General features: G+C 53.4%; 7 protein-coding genes across 7 annotated transcripts; 4 read left to right on the top strand and 3 right to left on the bottom strand.

The window, feature by feature from the left end:
• Window positions 1-208: 208 nt before the first annotated feature.
• Window positions 209-2,958, bottom strand: ACRALDRAFT_1060295 (uncharacterized protein). The gene is made up of 17 exons (XM_071016208.1): window positions 2,601-2,958; window positions 2,494-2,518; window positions 2,355-2,438; window positions 2,283-2,298; window positions 2,192-2,231; window positions 2,073-2,123; window positions 1,940-2,011; window positions 1,763-1,886; window positions 1,660-1,708; window positions 1,565-1,609; window positions 1,437-1,511; window positions 1,217-1,353; window positions 1,035-1,103; window positions 887-976; window positions 760-830; window positions 581-703; window positions 209-515 (listed from the first exon to the last, which is right to left on the bottom strand). The coding sequence occupies exons 1-16, from the start codon at window positions 2,822-2,824 to the stop codon at window positions 601-603; spliced, it is 1,275 nt and encodes a 424-aa protein (XP_070878719.1). The 5' UTR covers window positions 2,825-2,958; the 3' UTR covers window positions 209-515; window positions 581-600.
• A 635-nt stretch (window positions 2,959-3,593) lies between these two features.
• On the top strand, window positions 3,594-5,140 carry ACRALDRAFT_1060293 (uncharacterized protein). The gene has a single exon (XM_071016207.1). It carries the CDS (start codon window positions 3,721-3,723, stop codon window positions 4,945-4,947), a length of 1,227 nt encoding a protein of 408 aa, XP_070878720.1. The 5' UTR covers window positions 3,594-3,720; the 3' UTR covers window positions 4,948-5,140.
• Window positions 5,141-5,484: 344 nt separating this feature from the next.
• ACRALDRAFT_1054290 (uncharacterized protein) lies at window positions 5,485-7,140 on the top strand (the record flags this gene model as incomplete). Its single annotated transcript, XM_071015813.1, has 2 exons — window positions 5,485-5,856; window positions 5,932-7,140. 2 exons carry the CDS (start codon window positions 5,485-5,487, stop codon window positions 7,138-7,140), a joined length of 1,581 nt encoding a protein of 526 aa, XP_070878721.1.
• A 578-nt stretch (window positions 7,141-7,718) lies between these two features.
• On the bottom strand, window positions 7,719-8,588 carry ACRALDRAFT_2092690 (uncharacterized protein; the record flags this gene model as incomplete). Its single annotated transcript, XM_071022600.1, has 1 exon — window positions 7,719-8,588. One exon carries the CDS (start codon window positions 8,586-8,588, stop codon window positions 7,719-7,721), a length of 870 nt encoding a protein of 289 aa, XP_070878722.1.
• A 733-nt stretch (window positions 8,589-9,321) lies between these two features.
• Window positions 9,322-11,624, top strand: ACRALDRAFT_2050222 (uncharacterized protein; the record flags this gene model as incomplete). The annotated part of the gene is made up of 2 exons (XM_071021577.1): window positions 9,322-10,069; window positions 10,173-11,624. The coding sequence occupies exons 1-2, from the start codon at window positions 9,668-9,670 to the stop codon at window positions 11,622-11,624; spliced, it is 1,854 nt and encodes a 617-aa protein (XP_070878723.1). The 5' UTR covers window positions 9,322-9,667.
• A 3,095-nt stretch (window positions 11,625-14,719) lies between these two features.
• ACRALDRAFT_206202 (uncharacterized protein) lies at window positions 14,720-17,838 on the top strand (the record flags this gene model as incomplete). The annotated part of the gene is made up of 5 exons (XM_071021990.1): window positions 14,720-16,423; window positions 16,483-17,408; window positions 17,452-17,552; window positions 17,594-17,764; window positions 17,807-17,838. 5 exons carry the CDS (start codon window positions 14,720-14,722, stop codon window positions 17,836-17,838), a joined length of 2,934 nt encoding a protein of 977 aa, XP_070878724.1.
• Window positions 17,839-17,876: 38 nt separating this feature from the next.
• Window positions 17,877-19,383, bottom strand: ACRALDRAFT_2095341 (uncharacterized protein; the record flags this gene model as incomplete). The annotated part of the gene is made up of 6 exons (XM_071022717.1): window positions 17,877-18,308; window positions 18,497-18,622; window positions 18,715-18,866; window positions 19,097-19,137; window positions 19,208-19,250; window positions 19,320-19,383. 6 exons carry the CDS (start codon window positions 19,381-19,383, stop codon window positions 17,877-17,879), a joined length of 858 nt encoding a protein of 285 aa, XP_070878725.1.
• Window positions 19,384-19,568: the final 185 nt, after the last annotated feature.

A 19,568-nucleotide genomic window follows, 5' to 3' on the forward strand; every position in this document is an offset into this window, starting at 1 on the left:
TCCGTAATCTTTGCGCCACATTATTGAAAGTCACGTGAAAGGCTTTCAACCAATCAGATACCAGATTTTGGAGATATATCCAGAGCTTTGGAGTTGCTCCCTTCCCAGGCTGTGGCTAGTGCCTACGCATCACGGCTAAAGTCTTGATGAGGTACGCCAAGTTACCATACTAAGTAGACCAGACCAGACGGGATGAGAGTTGAAATTACCAAAACCCAGACCTGATGAATTTTGTTTGTTTTTATGAGGAGGGGTGCTATTGTGCATGTCATACTAATGCTTGATCTAGTGTACAATACGTTCCTGCGAGTACATACGTGGTTTATTCCGCTGTATGGGAACAGCTACTGATTTCAATCACGTTAACCGTACCCTGGACCACAATGCACAACGTGCCAGCTTCCTGGTGATTTCAAACATGACTGTTTCCCCTCCCAATGACATGCTCGTTATCCAATTTCGAAGTAGATCGTAAGAAGTATGCATGGAGTCCTGGATGTTGATGGAAAGCAGATCTATTTGATTTATTAGATCTAGTGGTTTTAGTTGTTGCTTCCTGAGGTTATATACAAAGGCATACACAATTGCGCGAATGCGGTCTTATGATGTCTTCTGGAGACCGACATGGAACGAGCGAATGATGCTGTCGGTGTCATCGATAGCCAGAGGGCGGATGTCGGCCAATTTCTTGATCTTGGCAGTGCTGTGTCATTGTCAGTATCCGAAGGTAGTAGTATCTCGGGCTCGTAGAGAACTTACACCTCCTTGACCTGGTCATCAGTCATGCTCAATCCCAGCTGTTCCACACGGGACTTGATGGCATTCCATCCCTGATCCTCACGTCAGCAAACGTCATAAGGTGTTGGATTGTAGAAGACAATCATACAGTAATTCTGCTGGAGAATGAGACGTATCGATTCAACCCGAAATCTTCAGGCTTGATGATTTCATAAGTTGACGGGTTGTTCAAGATGGCCTACGAAGAATTAGCTATTTGCATCGGCAGAATGATACATGAGCTGTCCGTCACGTACCTTAGCGTGAATGCCACTCTTGTGTGTAAACGCACAGAATCCGGTCACAGGATTGTTGAAGGGGATATTCTAGGAACTAGTTAGCTTGTCTCTTACATGCTATAGATCATATGGTTTCATCAGGGCCCCAGCGACGATGCTGGAACAGTGCAACTGAAGCCCAAAAGACACACGAAACTTACAATCTGAACCGCATCGGCAACCAGAGTCTCAAGCTCCTTCAGCTTCTCGAGCTTATAACGAGACTTGACGTAATCGGGTGCTGTTACGATCATGCGTGCCATCAACCCACCCAGGGGCGTGATGCCGTTTCGCTCGCCTACATTTGACGTCAGTGTCTGCTCGATGGTCCGTCGAAGGTAAGATCTAAAAGGAGAACTGGTATGGATGGTGAATACTAACCGATTCCCAGCACCGAGGTATCCACGTGGGTTGCTCCAGCTTCCAGAGCAGCATGGGCGTTTGCAATAGCGCAACCTAACCACTGAATCAGCACACGATCGGAGAGACGGCAGTCGTTATGGCTTTACCAGTGTCGTTGTGGAAATGTGTCTCGATATCGCAGTGGACAACACCTGGGATTGTTAGTTCCTCGTTATCTCCAATCACGGGTTCATGTACGTACCGCGAAGCGTGCGAACAAGATCGTACACCATCTTAGGGGTAGCGCCTCCCTGTTTCCTCGTTAGACACCCATTTCTCTTACGGGATTCAGAGATAAAACGTACGACTGTGTCGGCAACACCGACCCTGTTGACACCCGCGGCATCTACGGCCTTGTAGAGGCTAAGAAGGTCGACGAGATCGGAGCGGAAAGAGTCCTCGGACGAGAACCGGACCTCGACTCCTTGGCTAATGACGGGTCAGAATGCGTAGAGTGGCAGCAATTGTCGGACGGGACAGACCTCTTAATGTATTCGATCACTTCTAACGCCGTCTTCTGGATGTAAGCCATGTCCTTCCCATGGCTGAACTCTCTGTTGAAATGCATGTCAGCTTCGTACTTTTGAATAAATTGACGCCGACGAAATTCCTTACCTCAAAAAGCTAGATGTCCCAATGACCAAATCCACACCGTCGACGCCCGTTCTAAAATTATGTTAATCCTCTGTATAGTGCTTGCGGATGAGGACCAGATGTCCATTGGCGTAACTCACGCTACAGCAGCCTTGGCGTCGTCCATGTTGCAGCGCACATCTAGAAAGTGTTAGGTCGATCGGAAAAAACATCTAAGCGGGTTGTACGAACGGGTGAGAATCTTGGCCTGTAAAACATCATCAGTACAGGTCCATGTATATTCCGGTATAGGACATGAATTACCTTGAGGCCTAGGCCACAAATTGTCTTGCAGTCCTGGAAAGACTGCTCTGAGGCGACCGGGGAGGTCAACTCGATGTACTCGACCTATAAAAATAATCAGGACTCGAAGCTCCACATCGAACCGAGCAGATCAACATACACCAAACTCGTCTAAAGCCTTAGCACTATACGATAACTCTGTCAGAAATTTGTTCCACGCTAGTATTGAGAAGGAGGAAGGAAAACGGAGAAAGTTGCCGAGCATACATCTTGATCTTGGTCTCTGTGTCGAAAAAGGCATTCGCAAACTGCTCTCCTTCACGAAGAGTACTCTCAATGATCTTGAAGTTTGCAACATTGGAGAGATAGTCTTGGGGGGATTGATATGGCGAGTTCTGCGGTCGTCCTTGGAGGGGAGGGGGAATTGTGCTATTGGAGTTATTGGCGGTGGCACGGTCGCCATTTGTATTTCCATCACAGGCTCCGCACATCGTTGCGATTTCGTGGCCACAGTCTTGTGCTTTCAAGGTAAATCGGCTTGTGTTGAAGAGTGCAGATATTCAAGTATGGGTGCGGTAGTCGGCAGCAAGATGTCGAACTTTCAAGATTTTCCTTTCGATTTCGGGTCTTTCGTTAGGAGGGGGGGGGGGGGGGGGAACAGCCTAGGCCTTACATACGTAACGTCTGTACGAATACATGTGCGGGGGGCAAGTTAGACTAGTCCAGATGAGTCATTCAGGTGAACTCGAGTCATGTGACGGACCGCTGGGTAGGGGAACGATGGCGTTGCAGGCCGCCCCGGAACAGGCTTTTTTTAGGGACCATGCATGCGCTACACTATCGGCAAATGTGGCGATTATGCATGGAATATTAGTAATCCATATACGTAGTGGCTGAGGCCTTGGCGGGTAGCTGGTTCGGTCACCTTAGGTATAGAGTCTCCATCCCTACCTCGCTCAGTTTATTACATGCCGAATTCACGTTCTTTGAAGCTATTAGTGTATATTCAGCTGTTCAGCTGATACAGAAGGCAGATCTACGATATGTACTTGGCACGGCGTTGAGAGGGCGTCGGAACCTGGCCATCTTGGGTGGTGACACCTCCACGAAGTACAGTATAGGTACGTACCTACATTGTGGGATTTCTGTAATTTATAGGTACTCTCCTGTACCAGCAGTGAGACCCGCTCAGCGAATGAGACGGCATGTTGTCTTCATTTCACCTCCCTTTCCCTTCTGTCGATACTTTATGTTCGCATATTGATACTCTTCACAGCCAGCAAAATACCAAAGCAGGTCTCATAATTAGTTTTCTATCTATTAATTTTTCTGCTCCGGCCAGAAATGCGCCAGGTTGATGGGCGTTTGCATATAATTCCGAGTTACTATGGCCTCGAACTCGAACGCGACATTGTCGCACCGCCAGAACAGCTCTGCCACCATCTCGTCCAAGAGTCTGCCTATACATGCGCGACAAAAATCACAGACCACCAAGTCAGTCATTCAGCCGAAATCAAGCCATGTGGAAGACAGCTTCCTGCAAGCCTTTCTTGATCCATCTTTCGACCCTGCAACCTACTTGAACGCAACATTACCTCCCCTTCAATATGGCAACCAGGCCGCTCCGGGACCCAAAGCAGCGGTACCTCTTTCCGAATTATCAACTGAAACTCAGACACTCGCGGCGAAGCTAGATGCTCATACAACGCGGCTGTCGGATACTCTAACACAGCTGACGGATGACATCCTACGGAGCGGAAACAGGCTCACCTATCAAGTCGAACTTCTCCGCGGTGAAACCCTCAGCTTTTCGGAGACATTACACGAGAAATTACAGGGCGACATTCAGAAGTTTCTGCCGGGCGGACTGCCCACTACCGTTGATGAGAATCTCACGGCTGCTACTAGGACGAAGGACGGGAAAGGACCTGAACAGGAGGATGCCTCTGCCGCAGTGGCGACTGCGGCCGCCGAGACTCTCGAGCCGGGTCTTCCTAACGAACCCCAGTGCGTTAAGCAGCTCCGTATGCTCAGCCTTGTTCGTGACCGTCTGGACTCCGTCATACATACTTTCGGCGAGGCAATGGAATTCGTCTTCCCGCCCTCAGAGCTCTCCGCTGCGTCAGGATTCATATCTGTGTCGGCCCCGGACCCCGGAAGCACGAGCTTTGGGGCCGCGGGGGGCGACGGGCAGCACAGCACGGAGGAAAAAGGACAACAGGTGCTCAAGAAACTACGAGAAGAAATTGCGCAGCTTCTGCGGAACGGCAAGGCCGAAGACGGAAGCGATGACCACGTAGCTGGTATTGAGAGAGCCGCAGAGCGGGTGGAAGCGCTCAAGACGCTGACGACGGTTTGGAAGGGCACGGCCGAGGAGAAAGGTCGCGCCAAGTTCATTGAGGCCTTGGCCAAGATGGTCGAGGACAGGCACAAGGAGTTACTGAAAGAGGTCGAGGCTGCTGCACGAAACGGCGATGGTGCAGCGAGGGAGTCTGGTGGCCGACAGAGGAAGGGAAGCGTGAAGCGGGAGGGCACCAAGGGGGAGGAAGAGAAGAGTTATTTGACTGGGTATGGCTTGATGAGCCAACTGCAAAAGCTGAGAAGTGGACTATGAAAACGAGACCACAATTTCCGCGTCTTATGATAGGCTCGGTTTAGGTAGATGGGAAGAATCCCATGGATTTGTCGGTCATTTCACGAGAGTTCAAGCGATAAGCGATAGGAGCTTCCAATCAGCGTTTCATTCGAGGACTGCGTATATGGAAAGCAATAAAACCTCATTGCACAAGGCATGAAGGACAGTTTTTCATGACGGCCGAGCTCGAAGTCTTGGGGAGACTGATCCAACTTGTAGGCGCATGCAAGGAAGCACAGAGTTGATGATGTGACAATGGAGTGCACTCCGTACTTATATGTACGTACCTTACCTAGGTGGGGATTTCTCGGTGACGTCGGTGTGCGGAGCAATCAACCTACGGATATAGTTCAGCCAATCAGTAACCTTCCCCTGATTGCTGGCGCGAGGCTGAACCGACCCATTTCCTGGCCTTGCCCACCTGATCCATTCCCCATTCCCCTCCCAAATTCAAATCAATTCAACTCCTCCTCCGTCACTCAACACCATCAGACCTTGATCAACTCGGGTACAAAAATGGCCACCCACGACGCGGCCCCGACAGGGGGCGCCGGTCCTTCGAAGCGCGAGCGGAAACGCCAATACATCACCGAGAAACTTGCCTACCTCAACGAGAAATTCCAGCGTGAGCGAGACCTGAGTTACCGCGACCAGTTACAAAAGATTCAAGTCGACACCACACTTGTCCAGCGGCTCGACCCATATGACCCCAACGTTCTTGATGTTATCGCCAGTCTCCGTCATGAACATGCAGAAGCACAATCTCCAGAGGCCGTGTCGGAAAACTCGCGCACTCTTGTTCAAATGTCGGGTCCCAAATTCCAGGATTTTATCCAGGACATCGAGGATCTGATTGAATACCGTGATTCACATCTGACCCAGCAGAAGGTTGGTTGATTGTCCGTTCCATACGCGCTCGTTTTGTTATCACGGGCTTCGCGCTAACCGGTTCCTGCCAAACAGCACGAGCATGATCGACGGCTACACCAGTACCAGAACGAGTACCTCTACAAAGTCGAGACGGCCAACAGGGAACATCGCGCGCTCGCTAATACTCTTCGCGACCGGCTCATTAACACAGTTACATCTCGCAAGTACAGACTCCAGAAGGAGAAGGAAGCTCTGGAAATTTCCGACTCATCGGCCCTCTTGCTCCACCCGAACCAATTCAGTATGACCAATCCAGGCAGCCCGGGGGGTGCTCATGGCAAGCGAGCCACAAGGCTTCGCAAGGATGTCGATGATCTCTCCGGATATTCGGACAGCAAGAAGCGCAAGAGAGGTCCCGGAGACGACGACGGCTCGCCTGTTCCCTCCCGGCGCCTCCTAGATCCCAACACCACCACACCTCTCTGGCAGAACGAGAAGCTTCGTTTCTCGGCCAAACACAATGGACCAGCTTATAGCATAGAGAAGCTCTTCACCGAAAAGGAACTCTCCATGACACGTCACCAAGCGTCCCTTGCTGCGCACAAGTACATACTGAAAAACAAAGTCTACTCCAACGGTGCTACGTCGCCCAATGGAAGCGACTCTGGCGAGAATGATGGCTCTGAACAGGACGGAGTCGAGTCGATGTCGGCCCCGATGATGGAGCGGACAACATCCCATACGACCCGTAGCAGCCGCGCTGCTGTCAACCAGAGTCTCCTCGAAGCCGCCGAGGCTTCTAACAATCTCGAGCTTCCGAAGCACATCGACATCCTTCAGCCCCACGAACCGACCAAGATTCCTCCGATCCAGCCAGCGTCCTACTCCAAGACGAGCGGCCGAGCCGCTGAGAACTACCCACAGTCTTTGTCGGCGGAGGACGCCAATTCGGATATTCTCCTCATGGAGCTCTACAAGAAATATGACGCAAAGCACAAGCCCGGCGCGTCAATCGACCACCCAAATGGCAGCAGGAGGTTGCTTGAGTCGGCCGTGACCCCCTATGCGAAGACTGCTTATGGTGGATTCCGCGCGGGTTCTCGGCCGGATCCGAAGTCTCTTAATGAGGGACTGAACCAAGTCGAGGCCCATGGGGAGGCTGACGCGGCAGCCAAGCTATCGGGTACAGCTGCTGCGCCGGCCGTGGCAGCGACAGCTGCCATGAGCCGCCAGAGCAGTGCGGCAGGCGGACACACCATGAGTCGGCAAGGTAGTTCCCGCGGTAAGACCCGGAAGAACTGAGCATTTGTTGGACACCCAACCGGGGAGAAGAAAACGGAAGAGGGAAGAAGGGCACGCACCCAGGGACAGAAGGATACGATAACGAGAGTTACGGATAAACGGGCCTTCTAGCGAGGAGGAACATTCCGGAACACGCGGCATGGGAATGGTTAGGCATGGAAAGACGAAAGCCACGAGCTACAGGCTAGGCTCGTCGAGACTCGTCCCACGGATGGGATATGTATTGGTGCCTAGGCGTTGGATGGTTTATTCTTTCTTTCTTTCCTTTTTTTTTTTCTTTCTTATTGACATTCTTCACCTTAGCATCGACGACAGCACACTTACTACGCGAGGGTAGCTGATGGTTTGGGGCCCAGTGGGCTTCGAGATGCTCTCGGAGACGGAAGAACAGATTCGCATGTTCCCGATACCCAGGTTCTTTGACGAATACATGTATTCATTTGGATCGCCAATGATTTGCGAGTATAGAGCGAAACTGGAATGGCAGCTATAGATTATATATCGGAACACTAGGACAGGCGGGCAAACGGGAATTCACCTGAACTGCTTCGACTACCTAACATAGATTCGGTTTGCTCTTACGGTCCAAACACCAATGCCCGTACCTCGATGCTCTCCCTTCCCACAGCATCTGGTTTAGTGTCGGGGTGGTCGAAGGCGGTATGGGGCACACGACCTCCCTGGACAGAACTGCCTTCCTTGAGAGCCTCGCTGTCGAAGCACTGAAGAAGCAGCCTCTCGTCACCGGTCATGCCGCTGAGGTAGTACCACTTCTGGCGCTCATTGAAGCGGATGCCGGCGGTCTCGCCCTTGTAGCCGGACGGATAACGGTGCTCGATGGGAACGACGTCGTCGTCCTCGAGGGACGAGGCGGAAGCGAACGCCAAGGGAAAAGATTCAACGGGCCCTTCGTTCAGGGACCGCCAGACGTTGACGATGCGGTAGCGGCCGGCTAGGAGCTTCTCGGCGGCGGCTTCGTCGGAGGCGTGGCGGCGGACGCGGACGGCGGCCGAATGTGAGGTCTGGTCCACATGGACTCGTTGGACGGGGCCCCGCGGTGCGCCCGGGTTGGTGCGGCGGATGGTGTGGTCGAAGATAATAACGGTGTGGGCTCCTGGGATGGTGGCGAGCAGGAGGGACTCGACTTCCGGGTAGTAGTTTGCCGCTATGGACGCGTCGTCTGTGAAGGACTTTTCGGCGGAAGGGGCTACATTTCGGATGACGGCGAAGCTGTCACGGTCGAGGTTGTTGAAGGATTCTTCGGAGCCACGGATGTCTCTGATCTTGACAGGGTGGGACTCGTCCGAGTAGTTGCGGAGCGGCTGGCCGGGGACAGGGTCGCCGGCGTTATTAAACGGGACGGCGTTATCGGGCGGCGGGCTGTAGAAGTTGAGGGAGGCAGTTACATCGCTACGAGGGACGAACCGCGAGCTGGATTGGATGGCCATTGGATATACGGGGGAGACGGGTAGTACAGGATGCGTTTGATGCTGATAGACCGCGAGGTAGGTCTGCTGGAAACTATGAGGATGTATGCGCTATACCACAGATTGAATCGTGGATCGCAAGGACGTAGTATCAATACCTAGACAAGCATATGGCGAGGCAAGTGAGAGATACCGCTGAGCATCTAAAGAAGACGGCTGGATGCAAAGATCGATCGCGTACGAAGTATTTATTTCCTCCGTGTGTTGTGTTCCTGGTGTATTACAAACTCCATCGCCGAAAGTGTGTGCATACAAGCTGCTTTGAAATCCATGACCTGTACGGAATGTACGGATAGGCAATGGAAGTGTATCGATCACGCTATCAAGCATACCTTATGATTGTGGGGGGGCGTCGTTGATAAGTTGAGCTACTTTGTACACGTACATACACGGCATCTCAGGATTTCCAATTGGGTACCTATTCGTATCAAGGGAAAGACGATGGACGATGTCGTCATTTCGCGCCATCGCTTTGAATTGCCGAGGATGAGGAGTGGGGCTATTAGTAATGAATGCTTGGAAATGCCCAGTAATGTCCTGGACTATGACATAATCCTAGGTACGTATCGTTGTGCATGTTACGGATCTGGCAATACAGTTTAGATACTGTGTCAAACGACGGAGTTGTGAACGGGTGAATGGACCAGCTTCTAGCCGTATGGTGTTCCTCTCAAACAACTCAACCTACCACATTCAGCATTTCAAACTCCTGTTTGGTGCTCAAATTGTTTCCATATTGTAGTGAAATGGAGTGACAACGGACTTGTTCATGCATTATTCTTCGACGCATCGAGCCGTCCATCTCTCAACAGTGTGGTAACATACCAGGAGACCATCCTCGTCGAGTTCACCGACCGAAGCTCTTCAAGCTCTGAACCCGCGCAGCCAACCACATTCACTTCGCACACACATTTCTCGTCAGCCTCATATCCTCGAATGAATCACCAGAGAGTCTCGCCAGGCGCATCTCAAGCTGCTCCGTTCATTGTCAGATCTAGAAATTCACAGACCCCTTTTTTATGATATGAAGTTGGGGCCTTATGCCGTTACCAATGAACACTACCCAAACAACACCACCGATGGCGTCGGCTGCCCGGACAGCTCCATCGCCTGCCTCCCCATTTATCGGACCAAGGACTCTTCCCAACCGAAATGTCACGGCCGAAACCTTTGAAGATGCATACGTGTCTTTCATCATGTACTGCAATCCCGCCGTCCCTCATGGCACCGACACTGCCACTCTTCGGGAGGCCATTCGTGCGTTGCCCAAGAGCGGTGGCAAGTGCTTCGATGCATTCCACTTGTTCCTCCTAGTCCGTCAGCTCGAAATGAGGGAGCTCAAGACCTGGGCTGATGTGGCCCTCAAACTCGGTGTCGATCCTCCCGATAGGGACAAGGGTGAAAGCCCCCATAAAGTCCAGTCGTACGCCGTGAGACTCAAGGTATTCTTGATCACCCACATAACTCGGTCATACATACAACGGTTTCCTTCCTTGGACACGAGCTTATGCTAACCTGGGCCCCCTTCGTCCCCTGCTTGTCCAGCGCTGGATGCACGCCATGCATGTTGACGCCTTTTTCGAGTACCTCATGGGCCTCCCCCACCCGTATTGGACTGCCATTCCCACCGATCCCAACCCCATCCAGGAGGCTGGGAGGGATGGCGTCGCACCGGTGGACGACATGGCTTTGCGCGCGCTTGTTCCCCAGGCGCGCCCGAAGCGAATAAGGAAACGTGCCGGCGAGGTTGGCCAGAACACGACGCCCCCATCCCGCCGCCCGGGGTCTATGTCTACCACCGCTCCTCTATCCCCTAATCATCCCGGGGGAGAGAAAAGTCATCAGCGTCGCCACGGGGCCAAGGTCGTCTCGTCCGCATGGCGGAGTCGCGGACTAGGGGGCACCGGTGGAAGGGTTCGTGGCAGGCCACCGGCCGAGCAGCCCCCTTCAACTAACACCCATGGATCGTTTTCGAGATTCTCGGCCGTGGACACTGCCCCTAGGGACGGTCTGATGGCCCCAAATAGCGGCGGCCTTGCACCCGCCACGAGTTCAGCAGCTCCCGCGCAAATGACCGCACCACCCAGGATACCCTTACCAAATTCCCAAGTCCCACTACAGCCTTCTGGGCCAGCCAGGCCGAGTCTGCCTCTCCAAGTGCCGAATGGTGCTGGAGGGACCGCTCCAATAGCTGCACCGCCTCCCCCGAGCGGCACAATAAACGGCCGTCCTTGTCCTGAGCAGAACGCGCATACCACCGAACCGCCGCTCGTTCGGCCCAACTTAGCCCCACCTGTTGATCTACCTCAGCACGTCTGCCAGCAAGAGGATACCACGTACCACGCGAGACGAATGAACGAGGCCAACTCGACAAACTGGAGTGACGGCGCGCCCATTCGTGGGCCGACTGGTTTCCTCCGCTCCATGAGAGACCGGACGAATATTGACGCGGTGTGCAATTTTCTCGTGCACGAGACGAAACGAGCCGAGTGGTCCGACGAAGATGGCAACCCCTTGCCGCCGTGTAGTCTAGACTTGGCACGCGCCATAACGCAGAGCACGTTCGAGGCGCTCCACGAAGCAGCACCGTCGAACGAAGCGTTCCTCATCAACCTGAGCGCACTGTCGGGGGCCAAGTTATTGATGACGACCACGAAACTGAAGATGCGGCGGATGGCGGAATATTCCGACCGCACCCTGTTCTCGTGTTCCTGGGAATACCAACTTGGCGATATACGTGGCCAGTATCAGATGACACAAACGGTCTTGCATGATCGGTGGAAAGGGGCGCAGACCGCCGAGCCACCGAGCGCAGGGGCGAGCGAGCAGGACGATGTCGACGAGGAGAACAACCCCAGTAGCTCCAATAGCCCTGCAGGCAACGGGTCAGGCGAGGAAGGTGTGGATTGGAAGAAGAAGTATGATGACCTTTTGAGGGAAGTGCAGGCCAAAGACAAGCAGTTGGAGGAGTTGAAGGCAACTGTATGGTGTCGTTGAAATCTGCTTCATGACCAATGGGAATATAAGGCGTAGGTAATCATCAAGACTTGGGACAGACAAAGGAAACTGTCTCCCTATATACGCCACTGGAGGACATTAAGTCCTACTAATGGGACATTACTGGGTATACTAACGATTATATGGCTCTGGAAAAGAACGCGCCTGCCTTCGCGATGCGCGTGATATCCTAGTGCCGCGGTTTTATAAAGTCTATCCATGCTATTCAGTCGCTATCTCGTGATGGCTTTATAATATAAGCGTATTCCTAATAGTCCGGATACCGCCCGGTATTCCCTTAGTCTAGGATTCCCGTTATCCGACCACCACTGCCCACTATAATATTACACGGTCTAAGGTAGCCGTAGATACGTGTAAGCGTGGAAGTATACTAGGAAGGGACTAGGAAGGTTCTCCGGAAACGACCCCCTATTATAGTAAAGATAGCGTTTATATATACGATCTCGTAGGTCGATATCGTGCCTGGAGCAATATATTAGAGCTTAGAGAGCTATTAGCCAGGCACTAATATAAATAACTAAAAGCGGGTAGGCGCGGAATCCGGCATAGCCGTCCGACCACGCCCTAAAGTTCACGATATATCCTCTCCTTCGTGCTATAGTTAAACCTATCCTATATAATATTAAATAGAAGGCCGTCGACGAGACTTATTAAGAAAGAGCTATGTTCGCGTCCGTCCCTGATAAAGTATCCCGCTTTATATAACTTTAGGAGAGGAACTCGGGTATATTCTTTTATAATACACAGAGCTGCTTCTTTATTTCTCGTGACGCGGTAGCCTTACTTTAAAACAACGCCGGGATTAATAACCTGGACGATGGCGCGCATTACTTACTGAGGAGGCGGGGCTGAAAGTTGGCGTGATCTTGTTCATCCATGATTGGCATGTGGCATTTGCTTGGGTTTAGACAAGACAACCGATTGAAGATAACGACAGTGTCAAGGCCCCTTGACGAGTTTGAAGCCGTCTGTAGGAAGAGGTTACAAGTAAGTTGATATGGAGGTTGGTTTTGATGGAAAACAATCGAGGCTATGCCTACAGCGTGGCTCTTAAGACCTGGTGGCTTACTTGGGGCAGTTTATATAGCACCTTGGTAATCTGCCCGCGTAAACGGACAAGAATTAAGATGGTCTCTTCCGGTTTATGTGCTGATCTACCCCATTCTTGTCCTGGCACTCCGAGACAATCGCGCTGCGTTGAGCTGTGATGACAGACTGACTGGAGTTGTCAATCTGCTCACATTTGGGTGACTGTTCGAGCATTATGGTGCATCAAGTCACACCATGATCCCTCTCAAAATGATGCCAGTGCGACACTAAGAACGGAGTAATTCGTGGATGTGACCCACGGCTGGAACGAGGTCGCTTCGATCCGCCTCGAGAGTAAACGCGCGGGTGCTGGTGGAGTTATGGCTTAGGTAGCGGATTCACATCTTGGCCGCAGCTCGGTCAGGACAGGAAGTTGATCACAGCCTGTCCATTGGGATTGGACTGAGGGCTTCAGGAGGCGTTGTACTTGTAGAAAGTAAAGTAACTGGACGGATAGGTAATTACTTCGTACATATCCATTGCCGCCCCTTTTATTATGGTAGGGTTCATAGTAGGGTTGTGAACCCGGCCTTGGGTTGAATTAGCCAGGGGGCCCGTTGAGGGAACTTTCCACTGGGAAGCTACGAAGTAGTACAACGGTACACGGCGGCTCCCAAAAGCTTGAGACGACGTGCGACTCGGGTCGAACGGAGATTGGCTCGTTTCGGGTCAACTTGAAACAATCCATACCTGCCCTTCCAAAAAATTAAGGGGTGGCCCCTCCCGTGAGCCAGCCACAACCCAGCATGGATTACCTTAAAGTACCCATTAGGTACCCCTTTCTGTTGGTTCGGTCCAGGCCGCGTTCTTCTGACGGCCTCGACCACCAGCTTCGTAGCCAGGTACGAATATGCCAGCTTCCTTCAACCGGCTCCCTAGATATCATCCTACAAAGGTGGCGCTGAAGGTGCCAATTCTCCCAGCCACAAAATCAGTTAAAATAAACGGAGATGGAATGCAGAGAAACAGGGAAAGACGCTCATAACGATATCCACAGCTTACGTTATTATTCGTGCTGCGAAGAGGTTGGACGGCAGATGCCTTTTGCCATCGCTTTCTTCGAGATCGAGACCCTACTAACTCACCAATCGCGTACCATTGCACTGATGGCTTTGGGTGTACACCGGGGTACCTGAGGGAGCTTGCATTAGTGCATGCAGGTATTCGTACGCACTGCCCACTGCCCCTGCATCCGCCATCCTAAACACCGTGTACACGTAAACTACCCCGATCGTGACGACCCATCCCCACCACGTCCCTAGGCCTGCATCTGCCACCCACTTGGAACACTTTTTTCTGGGGAGCCTTTTTTCTTTTCTTCTTGTTTTCTCTATTCTGCCCATCTTCTCCGCCATTTCGTCGATAACCCTCCAAGTTGGTTTCTTTTCACAGCCGACCGAAAATATGCTCGGCTGTTGATCACTACGCTCATTTGCCTATTTTGACACAATATCCATCATCCTACCTCTGGGTCAATCTCGTTCGCTCTTTTCCATACACTACTACCCACCCACTTTCTTCCTCTCTTTTTCTTGTCCATCTTACTTATTAACCATATTACTGAAACCCCTTCCTTCACGAAAGCATCTCTCACCGTCCGTCGTTTTTGAAACTGGTTCATCCGCCGCCAAATCGACAGACTACAATATAGACCACCACCATACACTCGCTCGCCTCTGACCTTTCTTCGCCATAGCATCAAGAAGCTAGCCTTCACAGCTGTGTCAACCAACAATCACAAACCAAATACCTGGGTCCTTTGATATCTCATCACTTTTGCATCCCACGACATCTTGGACGAACCGTCCTCTACAAGTATACACTTACGAAACCACCCTTGGACCGAATAACACACGAGCTTCTCCATCTGGAGGACTCGGACGGTGCCGACCACTCATACCTGGTCTCCACACAAACCTTACATCCTTTATTTCCATTACTGGACAAGCCAGTGTTCTCTTTAGAGGCTGTTCAAGGCGGCTCCGATGCCCCTTTCTCCCCGACATAGCGGCTTTGTCCAGATCCGCAGAAGCCACTCCGGCGGGATGGCTCACGAAAACGAGATACCTCTGACCCAGGTCAGGAGCCACGCCAGCTCCACCGGCGCCCGCCGCCCGAACATGGGCGCCGGCGTGGCCCAGGACAGCCTGCCCTCTAGCATCGACAATGAGAAGCATGCCCACAGCCACGCCGGCCGCCGGAGGAAGATGGGCGGGCTGAATATGCCCAACAGGTCCGACACCGATGGCTCGACCAATGATGTGTCCCTGAATGCCATGGGCCGCCTATACAAGAAGATCGTCGGAGCCTCCGTCGTCACCCGCTACCTCGTCTACATCATTCCCGTCGCCATCCTCCTGGCCGTACCCCTCATAGTCATCCCCCTCCTCGGCCTCAAGGATAGGTATGTCGTCGGCCTGGGTGTCCAGCCCGAGGATGAGTCCAAACGCCGCCAGGGCCCCCAGCTATTCAACATCTTCCTCTGGATCGAGATTGCCTGGCTGACCCTCTGGGTCGGCAAGTTGGTCGCCTGGCTCCTCCCCCGTGTTTTCATGTTCCTCATCGGCGTTGTCAGTTCCGGCACCCGCAAGTATGCCACCATCCTACAGAACCTGCAGATCCCCCTGTCCCTCTTCTTCTGGGCCCTCGCAACCTGGCTCACCTTCCGAGGCCTGTTCGGCCGCTTTGAGGGTGAATTCGGATGGGTGAAGACACTGGGTCGCATTTTCGGCGCCCTGTTTACCTCGTCTATCGTCTATCTCGTCGAGAAGGCCCTCGTTCAGCTCATCGGCATCTCCTACCATCAGCGGTCCTTCGCCCTCCGCATCAAGGCCTGCAAGCGTGACGTCTACCTGCTCGGTCTTCTCTACGATGCCTCCAGGAAGCTCTTCCCAATGTACTGCCCCGAGTTCAAGGAGGACGACTACATCATTGCCGATTCTGTTCTGGCCCAGACCGGCAAGAAGATTGGCACCGCCGCCACGCCTCTCAAGTTCGTCGGCAACATTGGTCGCTTCGGCGACAAGGTCACGGCTGCCTTTGGCAACGTCGCGTCCGAAATCACGGGAAGACAGGTCTTCAACCCCAACTCGGCCCACTCCATTGTCATTGAGGCCCTGGAGAAGACCAAGCCGTCACAGGCCCTTGCCCGTCGCATTTGGATGGCCTTTGTCTGCGAGGGCAACGATGCCCTCTACCTGGAAGACGTCGAGGAGGTCCTCGGCCCCGATAAGAAAGAAGAGGCCGCAGAGGCTTTCCATGCCATCGACGGCGATATGAACGGAGACATCAGCCTGGAGGAGATGGGCCGCAAAGTGGTGGAAGTGAGCCGGGAGCGCAAGGCCATCACCGAGGGCATGAAGGACATTGGCCAGGCGCTCCGCGTCTTCGACAAGGTCCTGATGTTTGTCGTCCTACTCATCGTCATCTTCATCTTCCTCGCCTGGTTCCAGTCGAGCCTGCTCACCACCGTTGCCACCGCCGGTACCGCCCTCCTCTCCCTGTCCTTCATCTTTGCTGTCACGGCTCAGGAGTTCCTCGGCTCTTGCATTTTCCTTTTCGTCAAGCACCCCTTTGACGTTGGCGACCGCGTCGATATTGTCGGACCCGAGAAGCAGCGACTCGTCGTCGACAAGATCTCTCTACTCTATTCCGTCTTTACCCGCATCGACAAGATGCAGGTTGTTCAGGTATGTAGGAACAAAACGAAGCAAAAAAGAAAAAGAAAGGAGGCTAACGGATTTATTAGGTCCCGAACATTGTGCTCAATAACCTCTGGATCGAGAACGTCTCGCGTAGCAAGCATATGAGAGAAGATATCACCGTCAACATCTCCTTTGATACCTCCTTCGAGGACATTGAACTTCTCAGGCGCGAAATGGAGGACTTTGTCAGATTGCCCGAGAATTCGCGCGAGTTCCAGCCCGACGTGTCCACGACCGTCGATGGTGTCGGTGATCTCGACAAACTAGTGCTCGTGGTATCTGTCAAGCACAAGGGCAACTGGCATAACGAAACCATCCGTGCGACCCGTCGCTCCAAGTTCATGTGCGCGCTCACCCTCGCCATGAAGAAGGTTCCCATTTTCGCCCCGGGCGGCGGAGGAGATGCGCTCGGTGGCCCTGCCAATCCGTCGTACACCGTTTCCGTCTCCGATGACGTCGCGGCCGCGGCTCGTGAGAAGTCTGCCAATGACAAGGATGCCGCTCGCATGGTACCCAAGCTGACGCGACGGGACTCGAGTGCGAGCAAGACCGATTCCGCCAAGGAGAGGGAGGCAGTCTACGGGTTCAACTCCATCGACACCGGGCTCAATGACCAGTTGGGCTACAGACTAAGCGACTCGCAACCGCTCTCGGGTGTGCGATCCCGGGCGTCTGAGGACAGTCGCCGTTCCCAGGATGTCCAGCACTTGCAATCGAATCTTGTGAGCAGATCTAGTACGCATGGCCGGCGCAGGGCTGGTGACACCATTTCCCCAACCTCACCTACCGACGCCCACTCCCCCATCGTCCAGCGGTCGCATTCGAGGGCATACGGCGGGCAGCCTTTCGATGAAGAGGCTCAGACGGGTGGCGATTCACCTTTTAGCGGGGCTCTCGGCGGCTACTATACTACCACCAGCCAGCCAACGGCGTCCCAAACCCTGACCCCGACTCCGGAGGTCCAGGGTCAGTCCCAGGCCCAGACACACCCGCCACAAAACCGGCCTTACCAGCGATCACCACAAGGCCCGCCACCCTCGGGGCAACTTCCTCCTGGCCCTCCCCCGCCTGCTCCGCAGCGATGAGGGGATTAGGGGATACAGAACACTGGCTGGTTCCGGTTCCCCGAGCAAACCTTGTTGACGATGAAAAAAGCATTGACAAAGAATGAATGGGGATCTGCTGAGTTGAAGAGCGCAGGTAGATCAGATTGGGGATGTAACGCGGATATGCGGTTGATAGACATTGGACACCGAAAATGTTTGGATTGGACGATACTCATGAACGATAATACAATCAGATTTCGAGAAATATTCGACTGCAAGAGTGGATTAGAGCGCCTATTGCATGATCCAAGTTGTGAACCAGACTGGTTGTGTCTGCCTGACCAACGGGGGTAACCGCGCCACAAGAATGATGGCCTTGGACTCTCAACAACTCAACACACGTGTTCGACCCCGCCCACATTCTCCCTTGGCCCAAGGTCCGCCCTGAGGGTGCGACCAAAGAGCTCGAGGAGGACCTCAAAGCAGATCTTGGAGATGGCGGGGTCGTAGCGGCCCTTGCTGAGCTCGTCGCGGATGAAAGCGTGCTGGGCCCAGGCGAACTCGTAGAAGCTGAAGACGACGCCGGCGTCGCGGAGCTTGGAGCGGATGAGATCACGGCCGTCGGCGGGGACGTGGGTGTCGTGGACGCCGAAGATCATGGCGGCCTCGGCGCGGGAGGAGGCCAGGCGCGGGAGGAGGTCGATGGTGTGTGTGCTCCCCGGGGGTCCGTCCGGCGAGGTATCCTTCTCCGAGTGCGGGCCGAGGGAGCGGCAGTGGATGTCGGTTGGGAAGTAGGAGACTACGGCGGAGATGCGGGGGTCCAGCTACATTCACGAGTGGTCAGTTGGTTTGAGTTGTTCATTTCAGGGGTGGACTTGATTGCATAAACTTGACGTCCCTGGTGGGGAGGTTTTGAGAGGGAGGAGGGAGAAGAGACGGCTGGCAGAGTGACGTGACGTTCAAGGCACTGTTTAAGGGAAATTATAACAGGGGAAGGGACAAGCAGACGTACAGCAGCACGAAGAGCCAGGTGGCCGCCGAGACACATGCCGGTGCTGCCGATCAGGCCTGTGCAAGTGGGTAGACTGAGAAGGTACTCGACGGTCCGACGGGAGTCTTCATCGTAGGACTCGAGGGTCTATGGTCGCAGAGGGTTTTGGTCAGTCCAACAGGTTCCCAGGACGGCAGAGATGGAAGAAATAAGAAGAGCAAGCATCGGAAATGAGATACCTTTTCAACTTTCCATGCGTTACCCTTGTCAGTGCCTGGACCGTCGTATGCCAGGGGCTCGGGGCCGGTGAAGTCGTGGTAGGAGGAGGGCGCGGCGACAATGTAGCCTTGGCCTGCGATCTGGCGGGCGAAGCGGGCTACGGGGCCGGTAACTGTGGGAAGAGATGGTGAGCCATCGCCAACTCCGAAGCTTTGCGTCAAATATCTGGGAATGGAAGGACGGTTATGCTGCGTGGGAAAAATCGTTCTCGCGGAAGTGTCGTGTAAGCGGCGAAGGCAGGAGTCAGCCTCGGTGAGCGGTCATTCACCGAGATAGCGGGGTCATTGTAAGACGCTCACCGAGGATTTACCCCGCCATAAATTTCAACGCGAACGGACGTACCTTGATATATCTCGGAGAAGAGACAAACGCCGGGGAATTTCCTGCGAATCCAATCTCAGCGTCTATATTGATTAATCGCGGCCGAAAGAGTAGAGTCTCGCAATAACATACGCATGGGGGTAACCAGAGATGGATGGGTGGAAAAGGTAGATCCCTAAGAACGAGATATTGGTCAATGAATCGGGCAAGTCGAGTTGGGATTCGTTGGCAGCGATGAGCTTACGCATGGATCCTTCTTTCCCATCGGCCGAGGTGGCCACATCCGCGTATGATTCTTTAATGAGCATTGTTTAAGTTGCTTTGTCTGTTTGTGAACTGGTTTAGCCGTTGGCCTCGTGGACAAGGGATCAATCGTCACTTTGCTGACTGACGGGGAGGAGAGTGGACAATAATCTTAGTAAGCGGTCATGCCTCTTCAAGCCACAACTTGAGATTCAGCGCCACACCTTCGCCCCCTTGTTTAAAAGAAATC

This window comes from Sodiomyces alcalophilus (assembly GCF_042370955.1).
Source record: "Sodiomyces alcalophilus JCM 7366 unplaced genomic scaffold ACRALscaffold_1, whole genome shotgun sequence".
NCBI classification, from domain to species: Eukaryota; Fungi; Ascomycota; class Sordariomycetes; order Glomerellales; family Plectosphaerellaceae; genus Sodiomyces; species Sodiomyces alcalophilus.